Here is a 27,754-nt window from a genome sequence, read left to right on the forward strand (position 1 = left end):
GGTTGTATATTGTCTCCCTGCTTATTTAACTTATATGCAGAATTCATCATGCGAAAGGCTGGACTAGATGAATCCCAAGCAGGAATTAAGATTGCCGGAAGAAATATCAACAACCTCAGATATGCAGATGACACAACCTTGATGGCAGAAAGTGAGGAGGAATTAAAGAACCTTTTAATGAGGGTGAAAGAGGAGAGCGCAAAATATGGTCTGAAGCTCAACATCAAAAAAACCAAGATCATGGCCACTGGTCCCATCACCTCCTGGCAAATAGAAGGGGAAGAAATAGAGGCAGCGGGAGATTTTACTTTCTTGGGCTCCCTGATCACTGCAGATGGTGACAGCAGTCACGAAATTAAAAGACGCCTGCTTCTTGGAAGAAAAGCAATGACAAACCTAGACAGCATCTTAAAAAGCAGAGACATCACCTTGCCGACAAAGGTCCGTATAGTTAAAGCTATGGTTTCCCCAGTAGTGATGTATGGAAGTGAGAGCTGGACCATAAAGAAGGCTGATCGCCAAAGAATTGATGCTTTTGAATTATGGTGCTGGAGGAGACTCTTGAGAGTCCCATGGACTGCTAGAAGATCAAACCTATCAATTCTTAAGGAAATCAGCCCTGAGTGCTCCCTGGAAGGACAGATCGTGAAGCTGAGGCTCCAATACTTTGGCCACCTCATGAGAAGAGAAGAATCCTTGGAAAAGACCCTGATGTTGGGAAAGATTGAGGGCACTAGGAGAAGGGGACGACAGAGGACAAGATGGTTGGACAGTGTTCTCGAAGCTACGAACATGAGTTTGACCAATCTACGGGAGGCAGTGCAAGACAGGAGTGCCTGGCATGCTATGGTCCATGGGGTCACGAAGAGTCGGACACGACTAAACGACTAAACAACAACAACAACATTTATACCCCACCCATCTGGCTGGGTTTCCCCAGCCACTCTGGGTGGCTTCCAACAGAAAAATAAAACACAATAATCTATTAAACATTGAAAGCCTCCCTGAACAGGGCTGCCTTCAGATGTCTTCTAAAAGTCTGGTAGTTGTTTTCCTCTTTGACATCTGTTGGGAGGGCGTTCCACAGGGCAGGCGCCACCACCGAGAAGGCCCTCTGCCTAGTTCCGGGGTATAAATAATAAATTATTATTATTATTATTATTATTATTGTTATTATTATTATTATGCAGAGTTGTTTTAAGGATTGCTGCAATAATATATGTGAAGAATGTGTTCGAAGTTCTTTTATGGATAGTTTTATTACCCAAAAATACAAAAGAGCATGGGGGGGGGGAGAAATACAAAAAAGAGAGAGGAAAATACTACAATGGCATCTAATAATTATAAAAGTAACAAAAAAAATTACTTTTTTCTCACATAACTCATGCCTTTCCCAGGGAAACACTGATTTCTATCTGTGAAATCCCTAACTATTCCGTGATGCATTTGATCACCAAGCACCTGCCACTTTGTGTTTCCTTATACTTCTGCTTTTTTCACCTTCATTAGTTTAATTATCCCCAGATGCTGCCACAACTTTCTAATCAGTTCTATTTAAGTTGGTTTTCTGCAGCGTTAAATTCTAAGCATTATTATGCTCCCAGAGCAGAGAGCTGCCTCAAAATTAACCTCTCTGATATGAGAGACTGAGAACGAACATATTAAGGCATCACTTTCTATCCCATCAACAGACGCTCGATCTTCTTCTTGATGTGCACTCACTTTAAAGGAAAAAAATATGTAGTTTTGTACATTTCCTCTCTCTTCCTCCATAACACACACACACAAACACGTAAATGCAGAAAATCTGCCTCAAAAGCAGAATAGGCTAACAGAATCCACTATGCTATTGGTGTTATTGCCTTAAGTTATAGCCAAACAATAAACTGGGAAATATTCTCTCCAAACCTCTTGGTATCAGCTTTCCCATTTACTTCTCCAACCACAATGGAAGTTGGGCACCTTGATCAAGCTAGGTCAATCCAGGAGAGGAAATATTCATTCCGAAATGGAGCTTCAGCAGGTTGCCCACCTGAATGGGTGCTCACATGCACACAATGTTGATGCACCCAATAAGCTTTTGTGTACCCTATCCACACTTGTCAAACAGACAGATAACACTGTCAGCTCTGATCAGCAGCAAACACCTGTTAAGGGGCCAGGAATTCATGCCAAGTACCCCTGTCCCGCTGTAACAGGTGCTCAGTGCTATCAAAGCTGACAGTTTGGGCCAGCTGTTCAGCAAGGGAGCTCTCCCCTACCATGGAAGGCATGCAGCGGAAGGCAATCCATGAAGATCTCTGGATTGGGGCCAATATGTTGTGTGGAATCCATTTTCCAGTCTGATTTTTTTTCCTTTTAAGTCAGATGGGCAGGCTTTGCTCAGGATCTAACTCTCCCCCATCAAGGGAGGAACCTATTGCCAGGTCAGGATTAGCTAATCTGGGCACTGTGTTTCCTTTAAAGAAAATCCCAGTGATGTGCATTTTGAATGGTGAATGGGGCCATTGCTAAAGGAGGCACAGCAGAAAATGCAAAGATCTGTAGGCTAGTCAGCAGAATTCGGCCCAGTGGCATATCTTGTTGTCTTAACCTGATTTGTATTCAGAAGCCAAAACAGACCTAGCTCCCTATACTGCACTACAATATTTTCCCCTAAAAGCTGTTTCAAGAGTATTCCTGCTTTACAAAATGATGAAGATATAGAATCTTTAAGGCTGCAGTCCTGTACCCATTTACCTGCAAGTAAGCCCCACTGAATTCAGAGGCACTCCACTTCTGAGTAGACGTGCATAGGGTTGTACTGTTAAATACTGACAGGACCAGGGCTGCCCCCCCCAAAAGTCTGAGCTCAGCAGAGAGATCTAAAGCCGGACCTCGAAAATCCAAACCCAGTCCTGCTAAAACTGAATCTTGCTCTGCTACAAATAAAATAAAGCAGAATGAAATGGGGGCTAAGAACCTAAAGTGAAAACATGTTCAAATGTGTGATAGTCCCAATAGCATTCAGTGGTTTTTGTGGCAATCACAGAGGGTGAAGAGGAGACAAAACAGCATCTTCACAACAAAAAGGCTTGCAATGAGGTTGATGCTGCTTGGGAACACGGTGCAGGCATCCTTCCTTGTCAGCCCAAACTTCCTGCTAGACTGATGGCGACATAGAATCATAGAGTTTTAAGGGACCCTGAGGATCATCTACAAACCCCCTGCAATCGAAGGATATGATATGTGGATGTTCATTACTGACCTGCAGGGAGTGGACCAGCTGACCCTTGGAGTCCCTTCCAACTCTACAATTCTATGATTCTAAGGGGGCCCACTAGGAACAGAAAGGGAAAGGCTATACCTTGGGTGGAAAACTTCTGTATTGGATGCAGAAGGTCACCAGTTCAATCCCTGACACCCCCAGTTTGGGCTGGGAAAATACTCCTGTCTGGAATTCTAAACAGCCACTGGCATTACATGCAAACAATTCTACTAAGCTCAATGGACCAATGGACCTATGCTTGTGAATATGCCTGCTTTTTGTTGCTAGCTGGGGGTCTGCAAGAACATAAGGGTTGCAGAGCGCATGGAAGGACACCACACATCAACATTTTGCTCAGCACGTCGCAAGCTGTGCAGCCATCAGCTGCATAACATGCCCAAGCTGTCCCGAGTGCATTTTATACAGAAAGAAGGAATGCAACCCAACTGCATGGTAAACACAGGGATGACAATACAAATCATTTGATCTTTAGGTATTTGCCATGAAACTGACTTGAAAAAATAAAAATGGAAGCTTGTACATCTTTGACCATACAAGCCTGCACAACTGGGACAGTTGTTCTGGGGCATATGTTTTGTTTTGTAATTTTCATTTATTCTAGGCAGGGAAAAGATACTGGGAGATCTGAGCTGAGGGCTTCATCTTCTGGGTTAATGATAAAATGTTGGATATGCCAGTTCTCTGGCAGTCCGAGAAACACAGTGATTCTTAAGCTGTGGGTCCCGATCTGCTCCTAAGCAGGCTGGACAATCAGGATACTGCCTCCTTATTTCACTTATTTCAATGCCATTTTTCTTTCTGAAGGAAGCGACCCTCTTACTCCCTCCTTCGTTTCATGTATAATACCATCCTTAAATTTTATTTAAATAGATAGGGTTCTAATCAGTCTTACTCGTACTCAAAGTAGGCATGTCTACTTCCAATGGGCCTACTCAGAGTAAAACCTAGTTGCCTAATACCCATGTTATTTGCCTCCTGCCCCCAGCAAAAACGATAAATGTGGATTAGAAATATCCAAACAGGGGAACACGCTGCGTTCTCTATTAAAATTGAAAATTAAATACAAACTTTCTCAGTCCCAAGCATTTTACATGATATCCCTGTTTAGTGTTATAAAGGGGGAAAGTAGGGCTCGCAAGGTAGAGATAGTTTACAAGTGGGTCCAGTAAAGTCAATTTACAGCTTGGTTCCACTTCAAAATGTTTGAGAAGTCCTGGACTCATGAGTCATTTTCGAACAACAGCATTTCTATGACCCCCTCTGCAATCTTCTTCCTCCCTCCCTTATGCTGGGTATAAGGAAACTGTGGCCCTACAGATGTTGTTGAACTCCATCTCCCATTAGCCTTAGGCAGCTTGGCCAAAGGTCAGGGATGATGGGAGTTGTAGTCCAAAACATCTAGTGGAGCACAAGCTCCCCCCATCCCTGCTTATGCCCCTCTTCCCAGGAAACCCTTTTAGCTATGGCTGAGGGTCCAGTAGTTGTAGTGTTGTAGATTTTGGGGGTTTCCTCTGGCACTCCTCCAAGTGGCTCCACATCCCTATCCACAAACTTATTCTCTTCTTCTGGGCCGAGCCCATACCACTATGCAGAATGGAGGTCAAGTCAGATGACAGGTTGATCTAGTCTGCACCAGGAACACCTTGTACTATGTCTTAAAATCAGCAAACCTCAGAGCACTCACGGCTTAGTTCGTCATGCATCATTACCTTGAGACTGTTTTCTCACATGACGCACCGTTTGTCACATTTTCACGCACATCTCAAATACAAAACATACATAAAATGTTCACACTATACCTTTAAAGCACATTCTTTCCTCCCCTCAAAGAAATTTGGGCACTGTTGTTGTTGTTTTTACCACACACCGTCGTAATTCCCAGCAGCCCTTAAGAAACTACAGTGCCCCAGTCTTATCTGAAAGACAATGTGCTTTGCACATGCTGTGTAGCGTGTACGCAGCTGAGACATATGCATACCTGATTTAAAAATAACTCTAGTCTGCTTCCCTACATGTGAGTACACACAGCCCAAAAGGGAGTTCAGAATTTCTTTTACCACCATATGAGAGAAAAAATGTTTTCAGTGTTGCATGGTTCTCTGCCTAGCTTTTCTGTTACAATCCAACCTAGACCTTTAAGACGAGGTGGGTTATATACTGGCACAGGATAAAAGCTACCCAGTGAGCCATAAACCAGGAAATCCTGAAATCAAAATATCACTAACTCACATCACAAAATGGTCTTAAAGAAGCTACCTAGTGAGCCTCCGTCTCCACATCTGCAGCATGAGGATAATAATACTGGCATTTTGTCTTGTTTTGCACAGCTGCAAGGATTGGGATCGTTTAAACTGAAGTGCTTTCAATGCTCTTTAGCACCCCACATAATTCCCAAGTTGGTCTTGCTGTTAAATTCTTAATAGCAGGTAATCTACCATGTCAAAAACTAGGGGGGAAAGAGACATTTTAAGAAGCAACTTACTTGGACGGTGTATGATATCCCAGTCTCCAAACTGGATTCACCCTTCTGCCTAAGGTCTTTTTCCTGTTTAGATATGAAAGCTGATTCTTCAGAACCAGACAATAAACTGTCCTCTTGGATATTTGTTTTGGCCTTTGTTGGCCTGTCTGGGTTTCCCCGGGAATAAGAAGCAGTCAGGCAGCTGGTTAAATTGATTTCTGGCAAGGTTGGGCTGCTCGGGACGGTTTGGCATTCTGTGAGCTTAATTCTTGGAACCTCCTTAGTCCGTAGGCAGAAGTTCTTGAAGCTTGGTAGGGTGGAAGGGTTGGCCAGCTTGATATTAGCAATCCGAGGGATCAAGGTGCACAGAGCGACAGAGCTGTCCGGCGTCCCTATGGTGACATCTTCAATGGGCATGTTAGGCGTTGAGGAATGAGAAGACGAAGAGCCTTTAAGGTGCAAAGGACGGCTCTGCACATCTTCCTCCAGTGATGTGAGGGATTCATTTTTAAAACGACTGTACTTAGCCCTGTGAAGCATTCCTAGGTCTCTCAACAGTCCTACATATAGTATGTGTCCGCCGAGGCTGTGTGGAATGCGTTCTCTCATAGCCTTCAAAGTTCTGCAACTGGGTTCTCTTTCCCTACCCCACCCTTCTCTAAATCGGCCGCCTTTTTATAAATAAGAGAAAGAAATATGGAATTAGGCAAACCAGAACTATTTTGAAAAGAAAGAAGAAAAGAGCAGATTTGGTTGTCACTGGTGTCCTCGTCAGGTTCCCAAGTGACTTCTTCCTTTTAATAAACTGAGCCTCGCTCTGTCTGGACATATGGCTATTTGGAATTAAATCTGAATTAAATTTACACACACACATGCATGCAGATAAACCAGAGAAAGCTACAACTGTTTATTCTGAAGAGCTCTGCTTTGACCTCTCACTACCATAGCCCCATTTTAGCAATAGTCAAACCCTGACTGCAATTAATTTTATCTAAATATATTCAAAATGAGAAAGCAAAACACTATTTCATACCAAAACAGCACAAGAGAGTTTAAATTTCTACCTTTCCTAGAACAGCAGCATTGAAAGGAGATTGTTCATTAGCATATTAATGCTGAATTTCTCTGTCGGGGAAAAAATGCAATTTTAAAAATTCTTAATTCACAGAAATGTAGGTGAAAAGATCCCATGTTAAATAATTCTGCAGATGAAACTCAGTTTCTCTCAGTAAAACCCTGGTAATTCTTGAAATATCCTTTAGCACCACAATAAGCAAAATACTCCTCGTAGATTTATGATCCGGCACAATTGGACTTCAGATTCATCATCAGTCAGTGGAAACATTACAGTGAAGCATCTCCAGCAGCCTTTCGAGTCATCCGTAGGTTTTCCTCAGTAGCCAGGTCATGGTAGCTTATTTGTATGGAAGATTAAAAGAAAGAGAATGTTGCAGTTTTTATGAATGAAGTTTTCTGAATGAATTTCCCTGTGTGCAAGCGAAATAAATCTGTGAATGAAGCTGAGAATGGCTGTAACTGACTGACAGTCCCAGGGGTGTTTAATTTTCAGCCAATCAGGAGAAAGCTCAGTGACTCATGCACCATAAATACACTAAACTAGTAGCCATGCAGAATGTGACTTTTAGTGATGGGGGGAATTCTTAATGTTCTGGTAGGCAGTGAATGGATGAAGACATCAATAATTACACTGCCAATGTGTGCAATTCATTTTTTTTCCTGTTGAGAAGAAACGTGTGTGTGTATGTGCTGTTATTTCTGCAATGCAGCATGAGAAGGCTAGTAGAGAAAGAAACAAGCAAACATCTTTTCCAACCAGTGTTAGTTCATATGGTATAAAATTGGGGGGGGGGGAGAGAGATAGTGATGTACCATTTTTAGAAGCAGAGTTCCTTTTTGTTGACTCTCGGTTCAATATCTAATGACACTTCCTGTGCCTATCAAATTTACTCTGAAGACATGAGAAAAACTGCAAAGGACTGAGCACACACCGGAGGTGAGGCTGAGTCGGCAGTGCAATAAAGCACATTGCGTCCACCGAAATTGCTAGCAGTCTTAGCCATTAGTAAGGAACACAAAACTGCATTAAGCAGTGGGGCTGACCCAATGATTTAATGGTTATTACAAAGGATGTGCATATTACACTTAAAAACAATAATCTGAATTCTGTAAGGTAAAGGTAAAGGGACCCCTGACCATTAGGTCCAGTCGTGACCGACTCTGGGGTTGCGGCGCTCATCTCGCGTTATTGGCTGAGGGAGCCAGCGTACAGCTTCCAGGTCATGTGGGCAGCATGACAAAGCCGCTTCTGGTGAACCAGAGCAGCACACAGAAACGCCGTTTACCTTCCCGCCGGAGTGGTACCTATTTATCTACTTGCACTTTGATGTGCTTTCAAACTGCTAGGTTGGCAGGAGCTGGGACCGAACAACGGGAGCTCACCCCGTTGCGGGGATTCGAACCGCCGACCTTCTGATCGGCAAGCCCTAGGCTCAGTGGTTTAACCCACAGCGCCACCCGCGTTGACCCAATGATTTAACGGTTATTACAAATGGTTATTAGAAAGGATGTGCATATTACACTTAAAAACAATAATCTGAATTCTGTACTAGAGAGAAAAAAACGAAATTAGTGGCCAAAATACATACAAAAATGGTCAAAAACATATAGTTACTTACTTTGCACACTTTTATTCTATATCTGATAGAAATCTGATTTGGTGCAAGGCAGCCATTTGTCCATCTAGCTCAGTGTTGTCCACTCTGACTGGCAACAGATCTCCAAGACCTTACAGGAACAAGTATAGAACCAGCATGGGGTGTGCAATGGGCATGTGTTGTTGTTGTTGTTGTTGTTGTTGTTAATTTCTTTACCGCCCTTCACCTGAGGTTCATAGAGCAATTTACAATATAAAAACACAACATACATACCATAATAAGGAACAAAAACGATACCCCCCAGTTTAAAAGGGCATAGATTGTTTCATTAGCCATGATCACTTGCAAAGAGTTAAGCCCATGACAGCCTCTTTCCCACAAAACACTTCTTCAGCCTCAGGTCAGTACCATGGGAAAGCCTAACAAACACAAGCACTTGCTACCTATTGACAGTCAAAGAAAACCCAGTGTGCTTCAGTGTACATGTGGTGATGTTCAGAAATGTGGCTGATGAAAGCAGGGGTGATGTAGTGACCCAGGTTCAAACATCTACTTCCTGGGCAATCCAGTCACTTTCTCTTCAGGCTTTCTGCTGTTAGTTTCCTGCAACATCCTGACTCTCAAGCCAGGAGCCTTCATGATGCTAAGTAGCAAGACTGGGACGATATTACCTTCAACTGGACTCGATATAGAGATATACCAGATATAGAGATCAAGCCTAACAGAAGAAAACCTAGACCTCATAGGAAGCAACGAGGAAACCAGAGTCTTCCCAGTGAGTTCAACCATTTTTAGCCCCTCTCTCTCTCTCTCTCTCTCTCTCTCTCTCTCTCTCTCTCTCTCTCTCTCTCTCTCTCTCTCTCTCTCTCTCTCTATATATATATATATATATATATATAGAGCTCCCCCAGTCCCACAGCAGAGTTGCAGGACATTTAAAGGGGTGACACTCTTACCTGAGGCTTGTAGTGCTTTTGCAGTGCCTCAAGATTGCACCTTCTGCCTTCTTCCACTGCGACCTCTTGCCTTTCCTTCGGGCTACTTTGGGTGGCAGAAGGCAAAGCTCACACTCTGGAAACTCCGAGCTACCTGTCCTGTGTTCAGGGCCCAAGAAATCACCACCATCTCCTTAATGTGTTTATGGAGTGCCACGTAAAACACCAGCTGAGTCCAATCAAAAGGCTGAGATGAGAGGCCTCCCAGGCACCGAGTCATTTTTTTTAAAGGACCCAGGGGAGGAATCAGCAGTAGCCCCCCCCCCACCAGGGTGTTGGGGCCCTGGCAGATGCCCAAAGATGTAGGGTGCTGGTGCTAGCCGTGGTAGTAATGAACATAATATAATTATTGGTCCATTTGGTACAACAGTCCTTGAATGTGGTCAGGCCTCTCGTGCCCTCTTATAATCACTGCCTCTGCCCCTCTCTCTGCACCTTCCTTCATTTTTCTGTCTCCTGGCCTTGCCAATCAATGTGTCAAACGCAGACACACAACACTGTCATTGCTTTGTGGGCACTAAGACACCATAGACAGATGTGGCAGAAGTGGCATACATCTGACTGCCACTGGCTCTGTCTGCCGCGATGACATGCTGAAGGATGCCAGTCTTCGCCTAGCCCAAAGGGTACTCCCTCATACAGTGCCGTAGTGTTGGTTGGTGGTGCCAGGGGTGAGCAAGGGCAAGCGTGCAGGGTGGGGGGGCATGCACACACGCTGGCCAGGGAGCCACCAACACTGCTGGAGCGACCTGACCTCCCCCCCCCAAAGAAGGGCCTGTCCATCCACCCGGGGGGGGCGCGGAGCCTGGCCAGCTGACACCGCCAGGTCAGGCTGTGCTGGGGGTGCTTGTGTGTGGGGGTGCTTGGTTCATGTCCCCTCAAAAAATGTGTGCCTGGGGCCATGGCCCCACTGGCACACACACACACACTATGCTGCGCCCTGGGCCCTTGTAACTAAATCACAACAGATCCCTCCAGTTTTTATTTACATGACATTTAACATGAGGGTCCTGTGATTCTGGATGCCCCATGAGGGGTTCGCGTGATATCAGGGCAAAAAAACTTGGGCTTTCCTTACAGGCACCAATTCCCTATGCCATAAATTCCTATCTGATGGCTTTTTGTTAAAAACAAAGAAGTTTCCTTGCCACGTCTTTCCCAATGATGAAAGGGAGATTTTAAAAACATCAAAGGAAGACTCCCCTATCTAGAGGCACCAGTGTGTGGGCCTGTGGTGGAGGAGGAGACACATCATAATAACACACTCTTAGTAAGTCACAGGGTGCTGCACATGTGAAGCAAGGTTTTTAAAAGCTGGCTTTTGTGTTGTTGTTTTTTAAAAAAAGAACACAATCAGAAATAGCTTTCTATATCAAAACAGGGGGAGCAAGAACACAAAAACCAGCCTTAGCAGAAGGAGGTGGAAATGCATGAATAAAAAGCTCTCTCTCCATCTCTCCACACACACACACACACCTCAAATTTGAAAAGCAAGCCGAAGTTGCAAGTTGGTCCTGATTTACCCACTCAAATACCCCTCAACTTTATCCACTTCCCTCCAGTAACTTTACGAGGCTGAGGGTTGTGTTCAAGGCTTGTCCTACTTAGTGTAGGCCCATTGAAATGAATAGAGGCAGCTAACTTTGTTCATTGATTTCTATGGGTCTAACTCTGTAGTTGAATGAAACCCTGAGGCATTCATCTGAAAGTAGCTGAAAGGGCCTCCACGTTCCAATCGTATTTGTTCTCAGCCTTACCTGTGGCTCTCTGATATTTCAAATTGCTTTTCCATCGTTTCCCCAACTGTGCATCTCTCTGGAAAAGCAGGGACGTGGCATCTGATGCAGAAAACCCTAACAGGAGCACCCCCCAGTACCAAGTCCTGGCAGGGAAGGGGCCATTGATTTAATCCCTCTGTTTCTGAATGTGTAATATATATTGGCAGGGTGGATAATGCAAGCGGGTGAAAGGTTTGCAAGGAGAGAGAGAGAGAGAGAGAGAGAGAGAGAGAGAGAGAGAGAGAGAGAGAGAGAGATCCCAACAAAGCCACTGTTTCCCACTAGGGCTGAGGTTTCTCTGAAGCACATTCTTCCAGAACCTTCTTCATACGAACTCCTCCTTCTGTGTCATATTATGAGATGGAGCCTGAACGAAACATGGGTGGAGGGTGGGATGGAAAAGCCAGATAAACCTCTGAGGCTTTAAGACAGGCTTCCTCAACCTCGGCCCTCCAGGTGTTTTGAGACTACAATTCCCATCATCCCTGACCACTGGTCCTATTCGCTAGGGATCATGGGAGTTGTAGGCCAAAAACACCTGGAGGGCCGAGGTTGAGGAAGCCCGATTTAAGACAATACCTGTGTATTTTCTGTGGACTCCCCCTGCCCTGTGCCTGGTGTCATCAGCAACACTTAACGCTACTCCTGGCCTGCTCCGGGTTACCAAAATTATTCATGTTAAGTCCATGTACCTGATGCCGTACTGCAGCTATGCTAAAAAATAGAAGACCTTTAAGATCACCCCGAAACCATATAACAAGCCATTTCTGTGGGGATAATTTTGTTTACGTGGTGTTCTTGCCTTGCTAGCAATGGCGCATAAGCCCTGCCAGTCACAGATACTACACTGCGTATGCCATGGTTGGAGAAACTTTTCCAGCCTGAGGGCCACATTCCCTCATGGTTAATATTCCAGGCGCCACCTTAATCAGTGCTGGGTGGAGCCAGGGGCAAAATTGGGAGGGGAAAATGGATGCAACTCTTCTGAGCAGTAAGGTACATTTAAGGCAGACACACACCAGAGTTTTCTGCACAAATAGAACATTGCCTGTGAGTGGAGAGAGAACATAGGAGGCCCGTGCAGAGCTTTTCTGAGGCCCAGGGAGGGGAGTCTTGCCTTTTTGTTTTGAGTTTATAAAGTTATAAACTCAAAACAAAAAGGCAGCTGGTTTCTGGTTGGACCCCTAGACAGCTTGGCCCTCCAAGGCCTGGCGCAAGTGTACCCAGCTGCCCACCCCTATGCATGGGCAAGAACCAGCCTCCCCTTTTCCGTCACCTCAGAATCAGGCTGAGGTCTAGCATTCATCCTGATTTGCTGATACAAAGTTTAGGTTACGTCAAGCAACTGTTAGTCCACACTTTCCATTGCATTTTTCTATCACTTTTCACATTGCAAAAAGTCGGGGTGGGGGGTGGGGGCCTCTTAAGAGATTGCTACAGAGTTGACCTACTGATCTGACAAACCCAAAAGTATAATGCACCACATGAGGTAATGCTGTGCTGGTTTTTTTGTTTTGTTTACACTGTCAAATTAATAGTTCAAATAAGAGTAGACCTATTGAAATTAATGAACCTGTTAGCCGTGCCCATTGATTTCAATGGGTCTGCTTTGAGTAGGACTACCATTAGTTATAACTCCAGGTATATAAGAGGATTGTGTTTATTTTAGCTATTGTCCTTTGCACATTTCAGTTGCAATGATGTTGGAGTGAATTTTATTATGCAAAGTACTGTATATTCCTGGGTATAAGACTACAGTACTTTCTTCTCAAAAGTCGGGGGTTGTCTTATACACCGGGTCGTATTTCTTATACGGCGAGTATATCCCAAACTCTATATTTTAACTGGAAAAGTTGGGGCTCGTCTTATTCGCCAGAATATACGGTATATACTATATGGTTTGTTTTTATACTATGGAACAACAGAGGTTTGAATTTGTATGTCATTTCTTCAGTAGCTAGCATTTCATACTTGTTATTACACACTTTTTCTTTCCCTTAGCATCAGAGGATTTTGCCATTTTAAGAGCGGGGAAGGTGAACTTTGAAGGAATTATTAGGCTGTACTTGTGGAGAAGGAAGGTTTGAAAAGCGGGTACCTAAGTATCAGATTTCACTGAAGTGGGCAGTCTCTCTTTGCTAGCTTTTGTTTGGAACCCCTCCTTCCTGCAAACAGATTTCTACCAAAATACCACAAGATTGCAACTTGCTTGTCTAAAAGAGAGGGAATAATTCCTCTGCCTTCTCTAAAAGGCTTTTTAAAAAAAAAAATTCCGAGCAACAATAGGCTTTATTGACCTCTTCCACAGGAGAGCTTTAAACTGCAGTGGATGCTTCCTGTCACATGCACTTCCTCATGTTAATTCTCAGTGTGTGGGTGAGACAGACCGCAGTCACATTCACTGCCTTGTGAGTGAGGGGCGGAGAGGGAAGCGAGAGGCATGTGCCGATGCCAGTGCTGGTATCGCTCGATGCAGAAGTCCAGAATCACGTTAGATTCCCTGCTCATATAAAATGCATCACTTGTGGAAGTAAAAAAGAAAGGGAAAGGATTTCAAAGGGAAGCAATCGTGATTGGAATTGCACGTGCCACCACCCCTGCTAAGGAGATGGGGACTTTCTTTTTTAGTGCAAAAAGGCATCTGTTCTTGCTTTTCAGGCACAAATAGCATCAGTTTCTACCAGAGGCCAGCTTTTCGCTGGCATAAACAGCAATATTTATTGTTACCGGAAGACCTCCTGCCCAGCACTCAGCCTTCTTCGCAGCCATGTGCATCTACCCTCTCCCAGCTTCCCTTCCTACAGAATAAACTCGCAAAACCACCCCTTTCCCCATCTTTCTAATCACAAGCTGCTCTTAATTTTTGCACCTGCTTCCAGCTCAGCTTTTCATCCTATCTTCCCCCGATTCCTCTGAACAGTGCTTTTCAACTGACACCCCAGAAAACCCCAAGTGAGGACCAGTCTGACCTAAGGCAGGTCACTCGAGTAATGCAGCCGCCATCCCCCCCTTTGCTGCTCATTGTTGTGGGGGGGGGGGAGCTGCTCATTGTTGTGGGGGGGGGAGCAAGGTTGCAAATATATGCTTAAAAAATGGGGCAAGTAAATCCAAAACGGCTGGAACTTGTGTCAAAAGGCCTGTCTAGGCTACATGTGGTAGCGAGGAAGAGAAACTTGCACAATTAAAATAGTTAACTGGTTGGCGTTAAAGGTAGGCCCTGGCTTGGAGGCACAAAACTACAGCGAACATAAAAACGGCCTAATACGAAGCAAGACCATTTGTCCATCTAGCCCAATAATGTCTGTTCTGACAGGCAGCCGCTCTCCAGGGACTAAGGTAGAGGTCTACCTCTTCCTTCTAACTGGAGACAGCAGGGATGGGACCTGAGATCTTTTGCAAGTAAAGAATGCACTCTACTACCAGCTTTCGCCCAAGACATTTTGCTGCCTGAGGCAAAGGGCAAGATGGCGCCCTACCCCATTCCAGATACAGAAGCTGCCTGGACTAACAACTGAAACTCACTTCAACACTGAAGATTAACACCCTCCCTTGCACCTGAGGGTTATGGGGCAGGCACAACTCTTGTCTAACAGAGGGGAATGTGCAGGGGGGACTGCTGCTGCTGCCACTCCTCATCCACCACCCATAGGTGCCAACTCCTAGGGGACCAGCTCTTCTGGAGCCCCTAATATCCCCCCCCCCATGTTTGGAACCATCAGGGGGGCAGACGAGGCCAATCGCAGAGCAGTTTCCATGGCTAACACCTCCTCCTGCTAAAGAGGGGCAGGAGGGGAGAAGCTGCTCCCAGCAGCAGAGGGAGGAAAAGGTGGTTGATTTTTGAGCCATGCGTGGCATGGCTTCAGTGGCCAGTGGCTCCTCCTTCCCCCTATTAAGGGGAAGACAGGGGAAGCAGCCCCCAGCCAGTGGTAGTGATAGGCGGCGGCAGCTGAGGAGCCGCCAATGGCCATTGAAGCTGTGCTGGCATGTTTGGCTCCACCCCTTGGCTCCTCCCAATGTCACGCATCATCACTACCACCCCAAATCTTGTGCCCAGGTCAGCGCCTCTGGCTATGCCTAATGGTAGGGCTGGCCCTGTCTCCTGCTGCTCCAAACCATTTTCCAATTCTCTACACACATGGATAGAGGGAGTGACGCCTGAAAGACAATTTTACACACCGATAGGAAATTATGTACCTGTGCTGTGGGAGCAAGGAAGCAAATGGGCCTCAGCATATGTGGCGCCTAAGCCCCCATCCCCCTTTCAAGGGGGCAGTGGTAATCTGAGATATACATGTCGATCTCCCATTGAAAACTTTGTTGAAAACTTTCAATTCAGCACTCTCACACCAAACTCCACCCTCTTGTCACATGGATAAGGAATTTGTAGATGGGACTCCAATCCTTATTGTGCCCAGTGAGCATGAACTCCCCTTATTGTAGTATTGGGACCTGTGCTTATAAACTTGTTCATGAACTATCTAGAATTGTGGGGTGGGGGAAAGCAACGAAATGGCCATGTTTGCTGAGGATACTAAACTGTTTGGGGTTGTTGAAATAAAAAACAAAACAAAAAAGGATTCTGAAGAGCTCCAAAAGGACATTTCCAGTCTGAACGAATGGGCAGTAAAATGGCAAATTCAGTGTAAATACAGTGGCCTCTCGACTTACAAACTTAATCCGTTCCGAATGCACATTCGTAGGTCGAAAAGTTCGGAAGTCGAAACACAGTTTCCCATAGGGAAAAAAATATTTGGGAAAATTTGCAAGTCGAGGAAACCGCATTTAAAACCGCCAACGGTTTCCGTTCGGATGTAGAAAAAATTGTAAGCGTGTGGCCATTTGTCCCATTTGTAAGTCGAAACCTACGAATGTCGAGTAATTCATAAGTTGAGGGACCACTGTAAGTGTAAAGTTTTGCAGGAAAGGGCATAAAATATTAATTTCACATATATGCTCATGAAGTCTAAATTGGCAGTGACTGACAAGGAGCAAGACCTTGGGGTCACAATAGATAGCTAAAAAAGGAAAATATCAACCGTGTGTGACAGTGTGAAAAAAGCAAATGCTGAATATTAAATTGCTTAATTCCACTTCTTCCAGTTTGTAATACTCCCGTGGGGCAATCCGCCCAGGCAAAGCCTTCCCTGGGTGAGTGCATATAGCACTTGCCTGCCGCCCAATGTCACCACAGATGGAACACTTTTCAATAAAAGTTGGCCTGCACGCTCCTGCTGCAATAACAGAAAAATGTAGGGTAACCAAGAGCAGAAAAAATCAAAGTGGTGCATATACATGTGCAAATCACCTCAATGATATACAACAAGCAGTATTTCATCATGCCCAAGGCAGTTTTTCATCCAGAGGAAGCGGAATAGTTCTTGCATTCATGCAATAACTGCATAAGCTTAATTTGTTTATTCACTTAAGTAAAAATTAAAAACTTGAGTGGCTGACAAATTTCCTCACAGGAAGTGGAAGCTTGGCTGCAGGCCCTTCAGTTAATGACCTGAAGAGAGTATGACTTTGCAGCATCTGAAGTTGAATACGCTGTACATTCAGTAACCTACAACTGTATACACTCCAGTCCACTCCTTGCTAACATCCTTCCAGTTTATATGGCTAAAAGAGAGGCTATTTCTAACTCATGAGCAGGCAACCTACAACACAGATATTGCATATGGTGGACATTTGTAGTACAGCTGAAACACAACTGCTAGGATGATCACTTCTGTGTGTCTCTTCCATGCCTATGTTAACTCCTTCCTAGCTCAATAGACTAGTGAAAACCGAGGGCAGAGACAGTACATACTGTACGCAATAATATTCTGGAGTTGTGGCACACTGCCAGCATGGCTCATTTTAGCCACCACAGTTGAATACAGGGAGCTGGGAAAACCAACTCCCCTTCAAAAATGGGTTTTTACACAATAATGTTGACACAGAGCAACCATTAACAGCTTGGTGAAAAAAGCACACCACATCATTACTTTTTTTATAATCATTTTTATTCATTATGGAAGAACCCCCACTAGTATTTACATAGTGCAAAAAGCTGTTATTACTCAAAAAGGTATGGTAGACAGAACAATTATCCTTCGAAAAAGAAAACACAGACAGAACCTGTTCATGAAGTAATTTCATAATGATTTTCTATTTTAAACCCACATTCTGTTACTACAAATGTAAAGGTATCAAAGATTAACAGACATTACTTTATTATAGTCTTTTAAAAATACATTAACCACATATTAACATTAATTGGGCTGTGCCATTAAGTTGATTTTTTAAAAGTGTTAATTGTTTAGGCATTTTCTTACTGTTTCTGCTGGGCAGCTCTGGGTATATAAAGCTGTACAATTTCCATTTATGGCTTTGCAACTTATTTTTTTTAAAAAAAGTCTTCTTATTGAATTAGTGATTAAAATCTGGTAACTTGACTGAATAACTTGATTAGTTGGCACATAACACACACAAAAAATATTATGACAATTTCAGCAAACAGCAGCTTTTCAAACAATACTTTTTGCTCCATGCTATTAAAACTTAACAACTTCCAGTTGAACTGGACTCAACTATACTGTGTACATCCACCCACCCAATTAACGTTCCAAGGTATCTCTCCCTGTCTTGTACTGAGTTCAAAATTCACACAAGTGCATTAATCAAAAGGACCTTTTCTTCCATGTTAAAAATAGCAGAACACCACACCACACCAGTCACTGATCAAGCTTCTAGTCTGTAAATACAGTTTGAAATTTAATCCAGAGGAAAGAGGGAATAGGTTAAATGGGGTTTACTGGCTACCGTAAACTTGAAAGAATTAAGCATTGCATTAGCAGCCTACAAACCCTAAAATCGTGTTTGGACTGCCAAAGGCTCAAGTGCATTAGCTCACCCAGGCATTCCATTTTCCAGGGTAAGCTAATTTTTATCCAAATACTGGAGTGTTTAATACTTCATCACATAGTTACTTCAAACAAAGGAAGATCTATCTAGCTCATTGTGCACTTTCCCCACCCTGCAACCCTAATCTCCTTCCACAAATTCTGGTAAAATCTGCTAAACAAGTTTTTAAAAGAGCACAGATATTTGCTGAACATGTCCTAAATTTGAACCTACTTACGAAAGCAGAAACACCATTTGACCGTGCGTAAAAATCTACTTTTTATGCCAGTATAGAAATTGTGCTACTTAAGAAACCCAAACAAATAGGAACTATCGTGGCACTGAAAGATAAGGTAACTCATCAAAAAGAACAGAATGTAGATGCTCATTACAGAAGATGACAGAATCACATACACCTTATTATACTGCACCAGAAAAAACCTTATTAAATATAAGCTAACATAACCTCACAAGCATACAAATACAGAGATATTCCATTTCCACCTGGAGGCTCGGCTACCACTTTTCAGGATGAACATTCTTTTTAAAAATAAATAAAGGGTGGCTTCCTTACACTCACGTCTTGTTTGCACTGAGACCTGTTGCAATTTTTGGACAGGTAATTTCACACCTGGTAGCAAACTGGGAAGAATGCCTTGACTGAATTTGAAACCAACAGCTGAAAAAGTGGATATACTTATGTACTTTGCTTTTATGTATATTGCCACAGGATGAAGCAGGTTCTGAAAAAAAGACGAACCTTTTAAAAAAGGTACCTAATATGAGTTACTAGCACTTAGAGAGGGGAGGGGTAGAGTGGAGAAATGTCAACTTCTGCACTCCCGTGGGGGGGGGGACTACTCACATCCTGTCATAGCTGAACCCCAAGACTTTTTCTGTCTAACATGTGCTGAGCCATATATTCCAAAGAGCTTCTTGCACAAATACTCAAACCGGCTTATTCTGCTACATTCCATGATGGACAATATGAGATTTTAAGACACTGTATTAGATTTTTGTCCGTACAACATAATAAGCTAGTTATGAAGATGCTGAAACTATTGGTCCCAATAATTAAGAGAACAACCTAACTGTGAAATACTTCAATAATCGTTGGAAGTCCATGTTTTCATAAAGCATATCTTTTCGCACTACCAATGAGTATACAACCCTTCTACATTCACCATTAAAGATTTCTTTTTTTTCCATGCAGCTTAGCTGGGTACAATTCGATGTTCTGCAATGGACAAAAGTTTGATGCAGAGCATGCAGAAGTTAGACAAGCCTTTTTTTATGTTAATAGCAAAGCAGCCTGACTTTCTCCCACTAAATCAACTGATTTCCCACCAACCCAAATAAATTCTGCCTGCTCACTATTATGAACTCCTCCTGTTACAGAAGAGTTCACATCAACAAGAACCAACTTTTATGACTGACCCCAAGCTAAAAACATAAGAGGTGATCAGGAGCATTGCATGCACAACTTTCCCCTCTTTTACCCGAATAAATTGAGCCTCAATGGCCCATCTTACTTTCTGCTGAATGATCAATATCCAATTCGGTGTCTGCATTTATAAATTTATATTAGCATTCCTGAGATAAGTGAAAACCGCAAACAGTAAAGTTAACAAAACCCAACAAGGAAAAGTAGCTGTGATTAATGGGTCCCCTTGTGACAGTGCTTCAGGCACAGTGACAATGATAGTGAATCGAAATGGAAATAAGATTTCTCTTTCCGAAGGTGCCTTGCAAAATTGTTTTAGATGGTTATAACCAGGATTTCAAGAGTATATTTCTGAGAGGCATATCCTGAGGCCAGTAAGAAGAGGTTTGGAGTTATGTTACTGACTAATATGCATCTTTCTAACTCTTATCAGCAAGGATAAAAGCCCCTGGAAAGATTCCTTCCGGCCAAAATTCTAGTACACTAAGATGTGGTCAAATAATATTAGGTAATATAATGACAAAGCAAATATTGGTCACTATTGCCAGGCTAGGAAGTGTAAGAACTTTTGAGTTATAGTTTGAGAATAATTTTGCATAAAAATGGTCATTTGCAAATAGTTTTCTCGTACAAAAAGATGCCTACTGACAGTTTCAACACACATAATCTGTTCTGAGGAGGATATAAATAGTCATTACACACATGCACATACACTCTAGCTCTTAATGGAAAAAGTAATAGAGACAAAAAATATTTATGTTGTGAATTAAATATGCATATTAAACGTTACACAGTGCAAAATGCTGAGATGAAGCACACAAAGCAATGGCTGAAATCCTTACAACAGTTAGTTTTTAAAATAGTAATGTTTCCTGAGTTTGTGCTCGAGTTTATGGTATATAGTTTGAGTCTGTATGCTTCGTCTCCAGGGAACTGCAGACTGAAGGCTTCTGCTGGGCTTTACTTGCATGCTTATCCACTGTCCATTCTTCACTGTCGACGACCGAATCCACTTGCTCGGGAGTTTCGGCTTCCTCCTCCTCACCACTTTGCTCAACATTCTCGTCCTCTGCACTGCTAAGGCTCTTCCCAAGCTGAAGCGTTTCCATAGTCCGCTGAGTCTCCGAGACCCAAGATTCAATTCTGCTGTTGAGCTGAACTTCTTCAGATATAGGTTCGTGGGTGTAGTCATCGTCCTCTTCCTCATCCTCCTCTTCTTCAAGCATTCCTGGGACAAGGGTACTGGTTGTACTGGTCATGGAGGAGTTCAAAATATCCCTGCAACTGCCATCCAAAGATCCCGTATCTGTGCTTTGCTGCGAGGCCCATTCCAGATTGTCTTCTGGTTTGGGTTCTTCCTTGCCACCAAGTGCTTTCCCATGAGTTGTGACCACAACCACCCCAGCAGTGGCTAGAGACAGCTGCTTATTAGCAACAGCCTTACTGCTGTCGGGCTTTTCTGGAGCAGCAACCTTACAAGAGGCCTCTCTTTCGTTTTCAGAAGTTTCCAGTCCATCTGATGTTTCCACCATGTTCCTCCAATTTGTTTCTGGGGAGGGGAAGAAATGCAGACAAGATTGGGAATGGTTGACACACAAGAAAGAGGTGTGGTTTTGTTCTTTTTTAAAACAGTTGTTACACACACACTTTCCACTCACCCTCACACAAAAACGAAGTACAATTTTTGAACTTTTCTCAGGGGGTATCAGAGAAATGGTCCCTCCCCCCCAATTCAGCTACATCAATCTTGGGGTAAGGTAGGGTGGGGAAGAGATAATGGCAAAAAAACAGAAATTGCAGTCAGATGTGTTGCCATGAGAAGGAAGTATAGAACACAGGTTAGGTTCTATGCACCACTGCTAGCTGCCTAACATTAACACTGTAAAATATTGGGATGCATGCAGGCTTCCAGTTAAGTGCTTTAAAGTTGTTTAAGAATCAATTAAATGAAAAACAGTTCTCCATAGAAAACCAAACTTTGCGCTCTCTCTCTCTCTCTCTCTCTCTCTCTCTCTGTGTGTGTGTGTGTGTGTGTGTGTGTGTGAGAGAGAGAGAGAGAGAGAGAGAGAGAGAGAGAGAGAGAGAGAGAGAAATGAAAAAGCCATTCTAAGTATTGTTCCAGTGAACAGAACTGTGTCTGGGAGTTCCCAGGTTTGATCCTCGTATCTGCATAAAGCACTGCGATAGAATCCTGCTGGAAATCCCAACGAGCTGCTGCCAGTCAGTGTAGACCAGGCACCCCCAAACTGCGGCCCTCCAGATGTTTTGGCCTACAACTCCCATGATCCCTAGCTAACAGGACCAGTGGTCGGGGAAGATGGGAATTGTAGTCCAAAACATCTGGAGGGCCGAAGTTTGGGGATGCCTGGTGTAGACAATACTGATTTGGAGGGACCAATTATCTGATTCAGTATGAGGCAGCTTCCTATGTTCCTAATTTTATTTAAACACAGGTGGGCTTTACCACTTGATTCCCAGCATTTTTCTCGCAACAACTAGTAAGGAGCTTCTGCAAGAAGAACATATGTTCCGATAATGAGCTGAGGCCTATTTCACAGGGCTGCATTACTTTGGAGTAAGGGGTTTTTCTTTTAAGTCAGTCACATCAAACAAACTTACATTTACAGGAATATCCACATCTATGGCTGGGTTGAGTGTAGAGACCATCTAGTATATCATTCTGCTTGCAAGGTATCATCCCGCACATGTTGATTCACTTCCACGTCAAAAAATAAAACCCCTACACACTAATCTTGTCATCCAAACCAGCGTGCCACAAGAAGAGTGGAGGAGCAAATTGAGTATCTCACACCAGTAGGCAACTCCTGTTTAGTCAGACAATCCAGGTGCCTCAATTTGGAGTGTGAGGCTACAAAAAATGAGGCAACCCCCCCCAAAGCCACCAGCCAATCTGCCAGAGGGGCAAAAACCCCCCAAATTTTGCTTCAAAATCATAAAATAAGCAGATCACCAACATTAAAGAGGGAAAGGAAAGAAGTTGACAGCTAACTCACTCAGTACGATGCTGCTACATAAGCATTGTTTTGAAAATGCACTCACCGTACTCTTTCTCATTCACTTCTGAAATGGGCTCCGAAATAACACTGCAGAATGAAATTGCACTTGCTGCAGAAGGATTCCGAGAATGCCCCATGTGGTGGGGCACCTTCTTAATGTTCTTCAAGGCCTCTTCCTGCTCCTGCTCCATTGCTGCAACCATGTCTCGATACGCTTTCCTAGCCTCCTCTGTCAGTGACACCAATTTGTTGAAGAGGTTCTAAAAGACAAAGACCCCAGCAAGAGATAAAAGCTACCCCAAGAGGCCACCCTGTTATGTATATCTCTTAATTGGAAGGTCCCCTGCTTTCAAGGCCGGACATTCTAGTGTCACAAGTTGTCTTGAAACAAGGCATTGCATTTCTATACAGGTGCCTAGGGAATCCGAGGAAGGAAACCAACGAACCTCTCATTCTGCGACCCTAAGACTGTACCACGGTAGTTCAGAAGGAGATAGCTGAAATAGTAGTAACCTTATCTACAGAGCCTCAAGTATATAGATCCATAGGGATTGTGGAACAAGTTGTGAGAAAGAACTGCACACTAGCTTAAGGCATAGACAATGGTCTTTGAGAGGTTTGAGGAATCTGATTTCTTGGAATACTGATACAAAACTGACACTAACTTGTGGAATGGAACATAATTATAGTCTGGATTTTGCTGTTTTGTATCCCAAGATTTGGGGTTGTAAGTCACCCAAAATGCCAAAATGTAATAAAATGCATTACAAATGTAATTTAGAATTAAGTGGGAAGTATTCAGGTAAGGTTTACTCAGAGTGGAACCACTGAAATTAATGGACCTAATTTAGGTTCATTAATTTAAATGGGTCTACTCTGAGTAAACTTTAGCTGAATACCACCCATATTTAGACATGCATATGCTGTTATAATCTATGTTCACACACACACACACACACACACACACACACACACACACACAAATCTAAAATTGCAGCTTAATGCAGAAACAGAATGAAACTGGCTTGTAAACACTTGTTAAATTACCATGGACTGGAAACAGACTAAACCATTCATCCCTAGATCCTAGCCACATAAGGGTATCACTTGGCTGAAGAAATTCATTACAGTGATAGCAAAAAAGGCATTCTAGTTCTGCACCAGCTAAAATTCTACTTGCCAATTAAAATTAGGCATGGGAATAAAATGTAGATCAAATAAGATCCTTTGATTACATTTGAATTAGAAAGAGTGGTTTGAAACTTGGGGGGGGGGCAGGGGTATGTGTGTTCCACTGCATGGTGTAGCTTAGTGCAAAATGGAAGCATCGTTTTACTTAACAGAGCACTCCCTAGTGAATATGACACTTACGTTTTGTAAAAACATTGTGAGCCACTTTCCTTAATATTTAATGAAGATGAGATTTTTTGCTCTCACTCCAATTTCTCCACCAATTAAGAGAAAAAAAAGACACACATTTAATATCAGATATGGCCCATATTCACGTGTCAAAAATGGGTAAGTGTGTTTAGTGTATTTTTAGCCTGCTGCTTTTCCAAGCTCATTTCCTGTCATTCTTTGAAATTTTGTGAAGGAACCAATCAGATTTCTGTTAAGAGTGCTCATTTGAAAGCAGGAGCCTGACTCTACTCTCATGGTTCTTGTGTATCACATTTGATGGGCAGGCAGTCCTCTTCACGTTTTGGGATGCATGGATGTGTGCAAAGAGGAGGATTTGATCTGGGTTACTTCAAAGATGTGGAGAACGCAACACATACAAAGCTCAGTAATAGGGTATGTGGCACAGGTCAGGCACCATTATGAATAAGCTTAGGAACGCAGTGAAACAGGAAGGATTCACACGATAGTGGCAGAGTTGATTTATATGCTCTTACCTCAGCACCTGAATAATTGAATATTCCGACCACACTAACAGGAACTAGCTTGTTCACACAGCGACCAAGAGCTTTACGACCCAGGGCAAAGACAAAGGGGATTTCTTGTTCCCGTGCCATGGCTATTACGTTGTACAGAGCTTCATCCAGTCCACCTTGGTACATGCCGGGAGAACAACAGAAGATTAAAATGTGAAGAACTTCCTCATAACTAGTTTAAAGTCTGCTAACTTTACATCAATAATCAAATGCTTATGTCCAACTACACATTTCCAACCAATGAAAACTGTATCAATGCAGCACATACAGCACAGGATGATGAACTATAAAAATCTTTTACACATTCTGCATTTTAGGCAAACAGCTCAGGTTTAAGAGCACATACACACACACACACACACACACACACACACACACACACACACAAAATGTGGATGTCACAAAAACCTGCAGGACACAGGCACATGAGTCAGGAAGTTGGTACTGGCTGCAGCTCAAAATTCAGTCATATAATTAAATATAATTTGCCAATTTTAAGATGCTACATACGTAAGGATAAAATGATGGCTAAATTGCCACTTTAAGCCAACTTATTTTTATCAGTAAGACAAGGTTCTAAAGAAAAAGTCTAAAGGCCTTAGACAGGAAGTTCAATTAAAATATAAAGCCCTTGTCAGGACAATGCCAAGCCAAACCACGAATGAGCAGATGTTGCTCAATCACGAATGAGCAGATGTGTGACTGCAGTGCTGCACTGAACTTTCACTGGCTTAGCATATTGTCTGAACCAGGTCTGTGGTTCAGCGCTCCCAGAAAGTCCACAAGCTTTAAGCCAAAAGACTAACCTTGGTTACAGTTTGCAGTTTGCCTGGAGTGCGCTAAACCATGAGCCCAAGTTCAAACAACATGCTAAGCCAGACTATGCCTTAGTGCAGCAGCAGAACAACTAGAGGAGAGAAGCAAAGCAGCCATAATCTCCTCTCTGGAAGCCCACACATGTACGGTACTTATTTGTGCTAAGCCAGTTTTGGCTTCACGTTATGTGAGAGCCAGGTTGCAATCCCTCCTCCTGTGCAAGTAGAAAGTGTATAAAAAGTGTGTGCATGTCATGACACCCGCTCAAGTCTTCTCCCCACAACCCCATCCCCATCGGCAGGGTCTGTGCCACACAGAAAATCATTCTGCATTCCTCAGCAGTGGCTTCTCAAGGGGTGAAAGGAACTGCAGGAGGAAAGGGAGACAGAAAAGCCCCAGCGTGCACATGGTGCTCTGCACACAGCTCTTTGAAAGTCCCTCAGTGCCCTGTAGAATAAAGAACAGCATAGGCAAAAAGAAACAAAAATGATTCTGTGTTGAAGCAGAGAACCGGACCAAAGCTGTAAGAGGTGGTGGTCCACCAGAGATAATCATTAATACCTTTTGACTGGATTTTCTCACAGTTTGGAGAAATAATAACACACTTGATCTTGTTTAACTTCATGTGTTTTGTAACCTCGCGTAAACCCATCACAAGCCTCCTCTTTGCTTTTGCTCTCATGGGGTCCTTTTGGTAAATTCGTTCTTGGAAGCTGACAAGCTCTTGTAACAGGAGGGTCACACACTCATCTATTTCTTTGCTTAGAACTTGATTACAGTACCTGTAAATTCAGAGGGGATACAATAAGACAAAGTTCAAGACCAAACTGCTTTCACTATCCTTTCCTCAAGGGTTTTTACACTTTTCTGAAATCCTTTGGCTCATCCCTCTATAGGAGAGAAGAGCTCGTGTTAAAATACCCAGGTACTTTAATCTGCTAAGTAGCCCAAAGCTTTAAATTTATTTTATTTTAATTATTGCATGTATAACTCACCTATCTTTCAATAAGCTTATGGTGGTGCACATGGTTCTCCCCTTCATCATTTTATTTTCTTTCACCAACCATGTGAGAGGTAGGCTAGGCTGAGAGATTATGCCCGGCTCAGGGAGCTTCATGGACAAATCCAGATTTGAACCCTGGTCTTCCAGGGTTTTATTGCTAGACCACTTAAAGCCTTTCTATCTGCATTGCAAGTAGCAGGGCTTTTTTCAGTTGGAAAAAGCTGAACAGCTTTGGGTGGGGTGCTCCCCTTAAAAACCTCAGCAAGTTCCACCACCTCTTTTTTATAGAAAAAAAAAAGCCCTGGCAAAGTAGTATATCTCTGTGTTACTTAAGCTCCAACCACAGCTTATGAATGTTTAAAAAGCAATTTCAAGCCACCACATTTGCTCTTTGGTCAGCCCTGTATTTCATTTGTCACCTGGTAGCCACAGGAAATAAGGAACTGCGAGCAAGTTAATGATGACCAAGCACTCCATTTCTCCTTTTGACTCCACACAAAAGATAGAATGGAGAAAGAACTGAGCAATCTGTCTCTCCTCTGTGAGCCACCAGCAGGGTAATAAAGTATTTTGGAGGTTATTAACTTCCTTGGGGTTCTTTACTAGGCTGCCTTGAATGTAGGTCTTCCATACTTTTCCCATGTCACTTGAAAATAGTTTTGCTCATTTTGTTTTTCAATGGCAAGATGATGAAAGCATCTGGGAACATGTACAAATGTAATTTACAAGTGCTGTGTGAAAGGACAAAATATCACAGGAATCCAGGAATAGCTGGTAAGCCAACTGGACCCTCTTCTTCGCTGATGGAGCTCTGGTCTCTATTACCTGTGCTTGGTAATTTGAAATATTACATATGACTGGCTTTTAAACACTATTCAGAAGTTGCAGCTAGTGCAAATTCCTGCTGCATATTTCTAGGGCCATGGAGAATGAATACCACTTATCTTAGCACAACTGCCTTGGGCTAATTGTTTCCAAGGCAAAATTATGGTGCTGGTTTTAAAGCCATTCCTGCATTTAAAAAGATCCCTGCATTGCAAGGGGCTGGACTAGGTGAACTTTGTGACCCTTTCCAACTCTACAATTCTATCATTCTACTTGCTCTGCAATACACATTTTATTGGACTAGTGATGCGGAAGGTTAGTTTTTAAAAACAGCCCTTACTCCCGGAATCTCTTGCTATGAATCTTCGTGATGGTTGAAGAAGCCATTGGGCTACCTATCCCAGAACTGGCAGGTGAGCCTTGGGATACTGGAGTCATGCAGTAAGGAGAATTTTGGCTTGCCGGAGAGAGTGAGGTGTCACTCGGCACACTCAAGCCAGTTTCTGTAACAGGAAAATAATAAAGTCAAAAACAGCAACTGCGTGGATCACTGGAACCTATCATTCCTTCATGCCACCATAACACTTTCAAAAGAACCCAACACTGTAAACCAGACTAGCCAATAGTATAATCTGACAGATCCAGCTTTTGTG

At 43.2% G+C, this 27,754-nt stretch overlaps 2 protein-coding genes and 1 long non-coding RNA gene across 9 annotated transcripts in view; all 3 read right to left on the minus strand.

Moving 5' to 3' along the window:
- The window catches only part of SHC4 (SHC adaptor protein 4), a 51,707-nt gene extending 44,462 nt beyond the window's left edge, over positions 1-7,245 (minus strand). The window contains exon 1 of one of the 3 annotated variants that reach the window (XM_035131330.3): positions 5,751-7,245. In XM_035131330.3, coding sequence (XP_034987221.3) covers positions 5,751-6,338 — 588 coding nt within the window. In that variant the 5' untranslated portion in view covers positions 6,339-7,245. Of the gene's footprint in view, positions 1-5,067; positions 5,187-5,750 lie in introns of those variants that run through there. The other 2 variants (XM_088656573.1, XM_088656572.1) reach the window with 2 other exon arrangements.
- Positions 7,246-18,611: 11,366 nt separating this feature from the next.
- Positions 18,612-27,754, minus strand: part of SECISBP2L (SECIS binding protein 2 like) — a 34,247-nt gene continuing 25,104 nt past the window's right edge. For all 5 annotated transcript variants that reach the window (XM_035131027.3, XM_060282738.2, XM_035131029.3 and 2 more), the window contains 5 exons: positions 27,442-27,604; positions 25,835-26,055; positions 24,419-24,573; positions 22,567-22,783; positions 18,612-21,055 (listed from right to left, as the gene is read on the minus strand). In XM_035131027.3, the coding sequence (XP_034986918.3) occupies positions 20,397-21,055; positions 22,567-22,783; positions 24,419-24,573; positions 25,835-26,055; positions 27,442-27,604 (1,415 nt within the window). In that variant the 3' untranslated portion in view covers positions 18,612-20,396. The remainder of the gene's footprint in view (positions 21,056-22,566; positions 22,784-24,418; positions 24,574-25,834; positions 26,056-27,441; positions 27,605-27,754) is intronic.
- On the minus strand, positions 21,165-22,265 carry LOC148683635 (uncharacterized). The gene is made up of 2 exons (XR_015946776.1): positions 22,126-22,265; positions 21,165-21,252 (listed from the first exon to the last, which is right to left on the minus strand). It is a non-coding gene; the product is annotated as an uncharacterized LOC148683635 (long non-coding RNA).

The sequence above is a fragment of the Zootoca vivipara genome, chromosome 13 (assembly GCF_965207765.1).
Source record: "Zootoca vivipara chromosome 13, rZooViv2.hap1.1, whole genome shotgun sequence".
NCBI classification, from domain to species: Eukaryota; Metazoa; Chordata; class Lepidosauria; order Squamata; family Lacertidae; genus Zootoca; species Zootoca vivipara.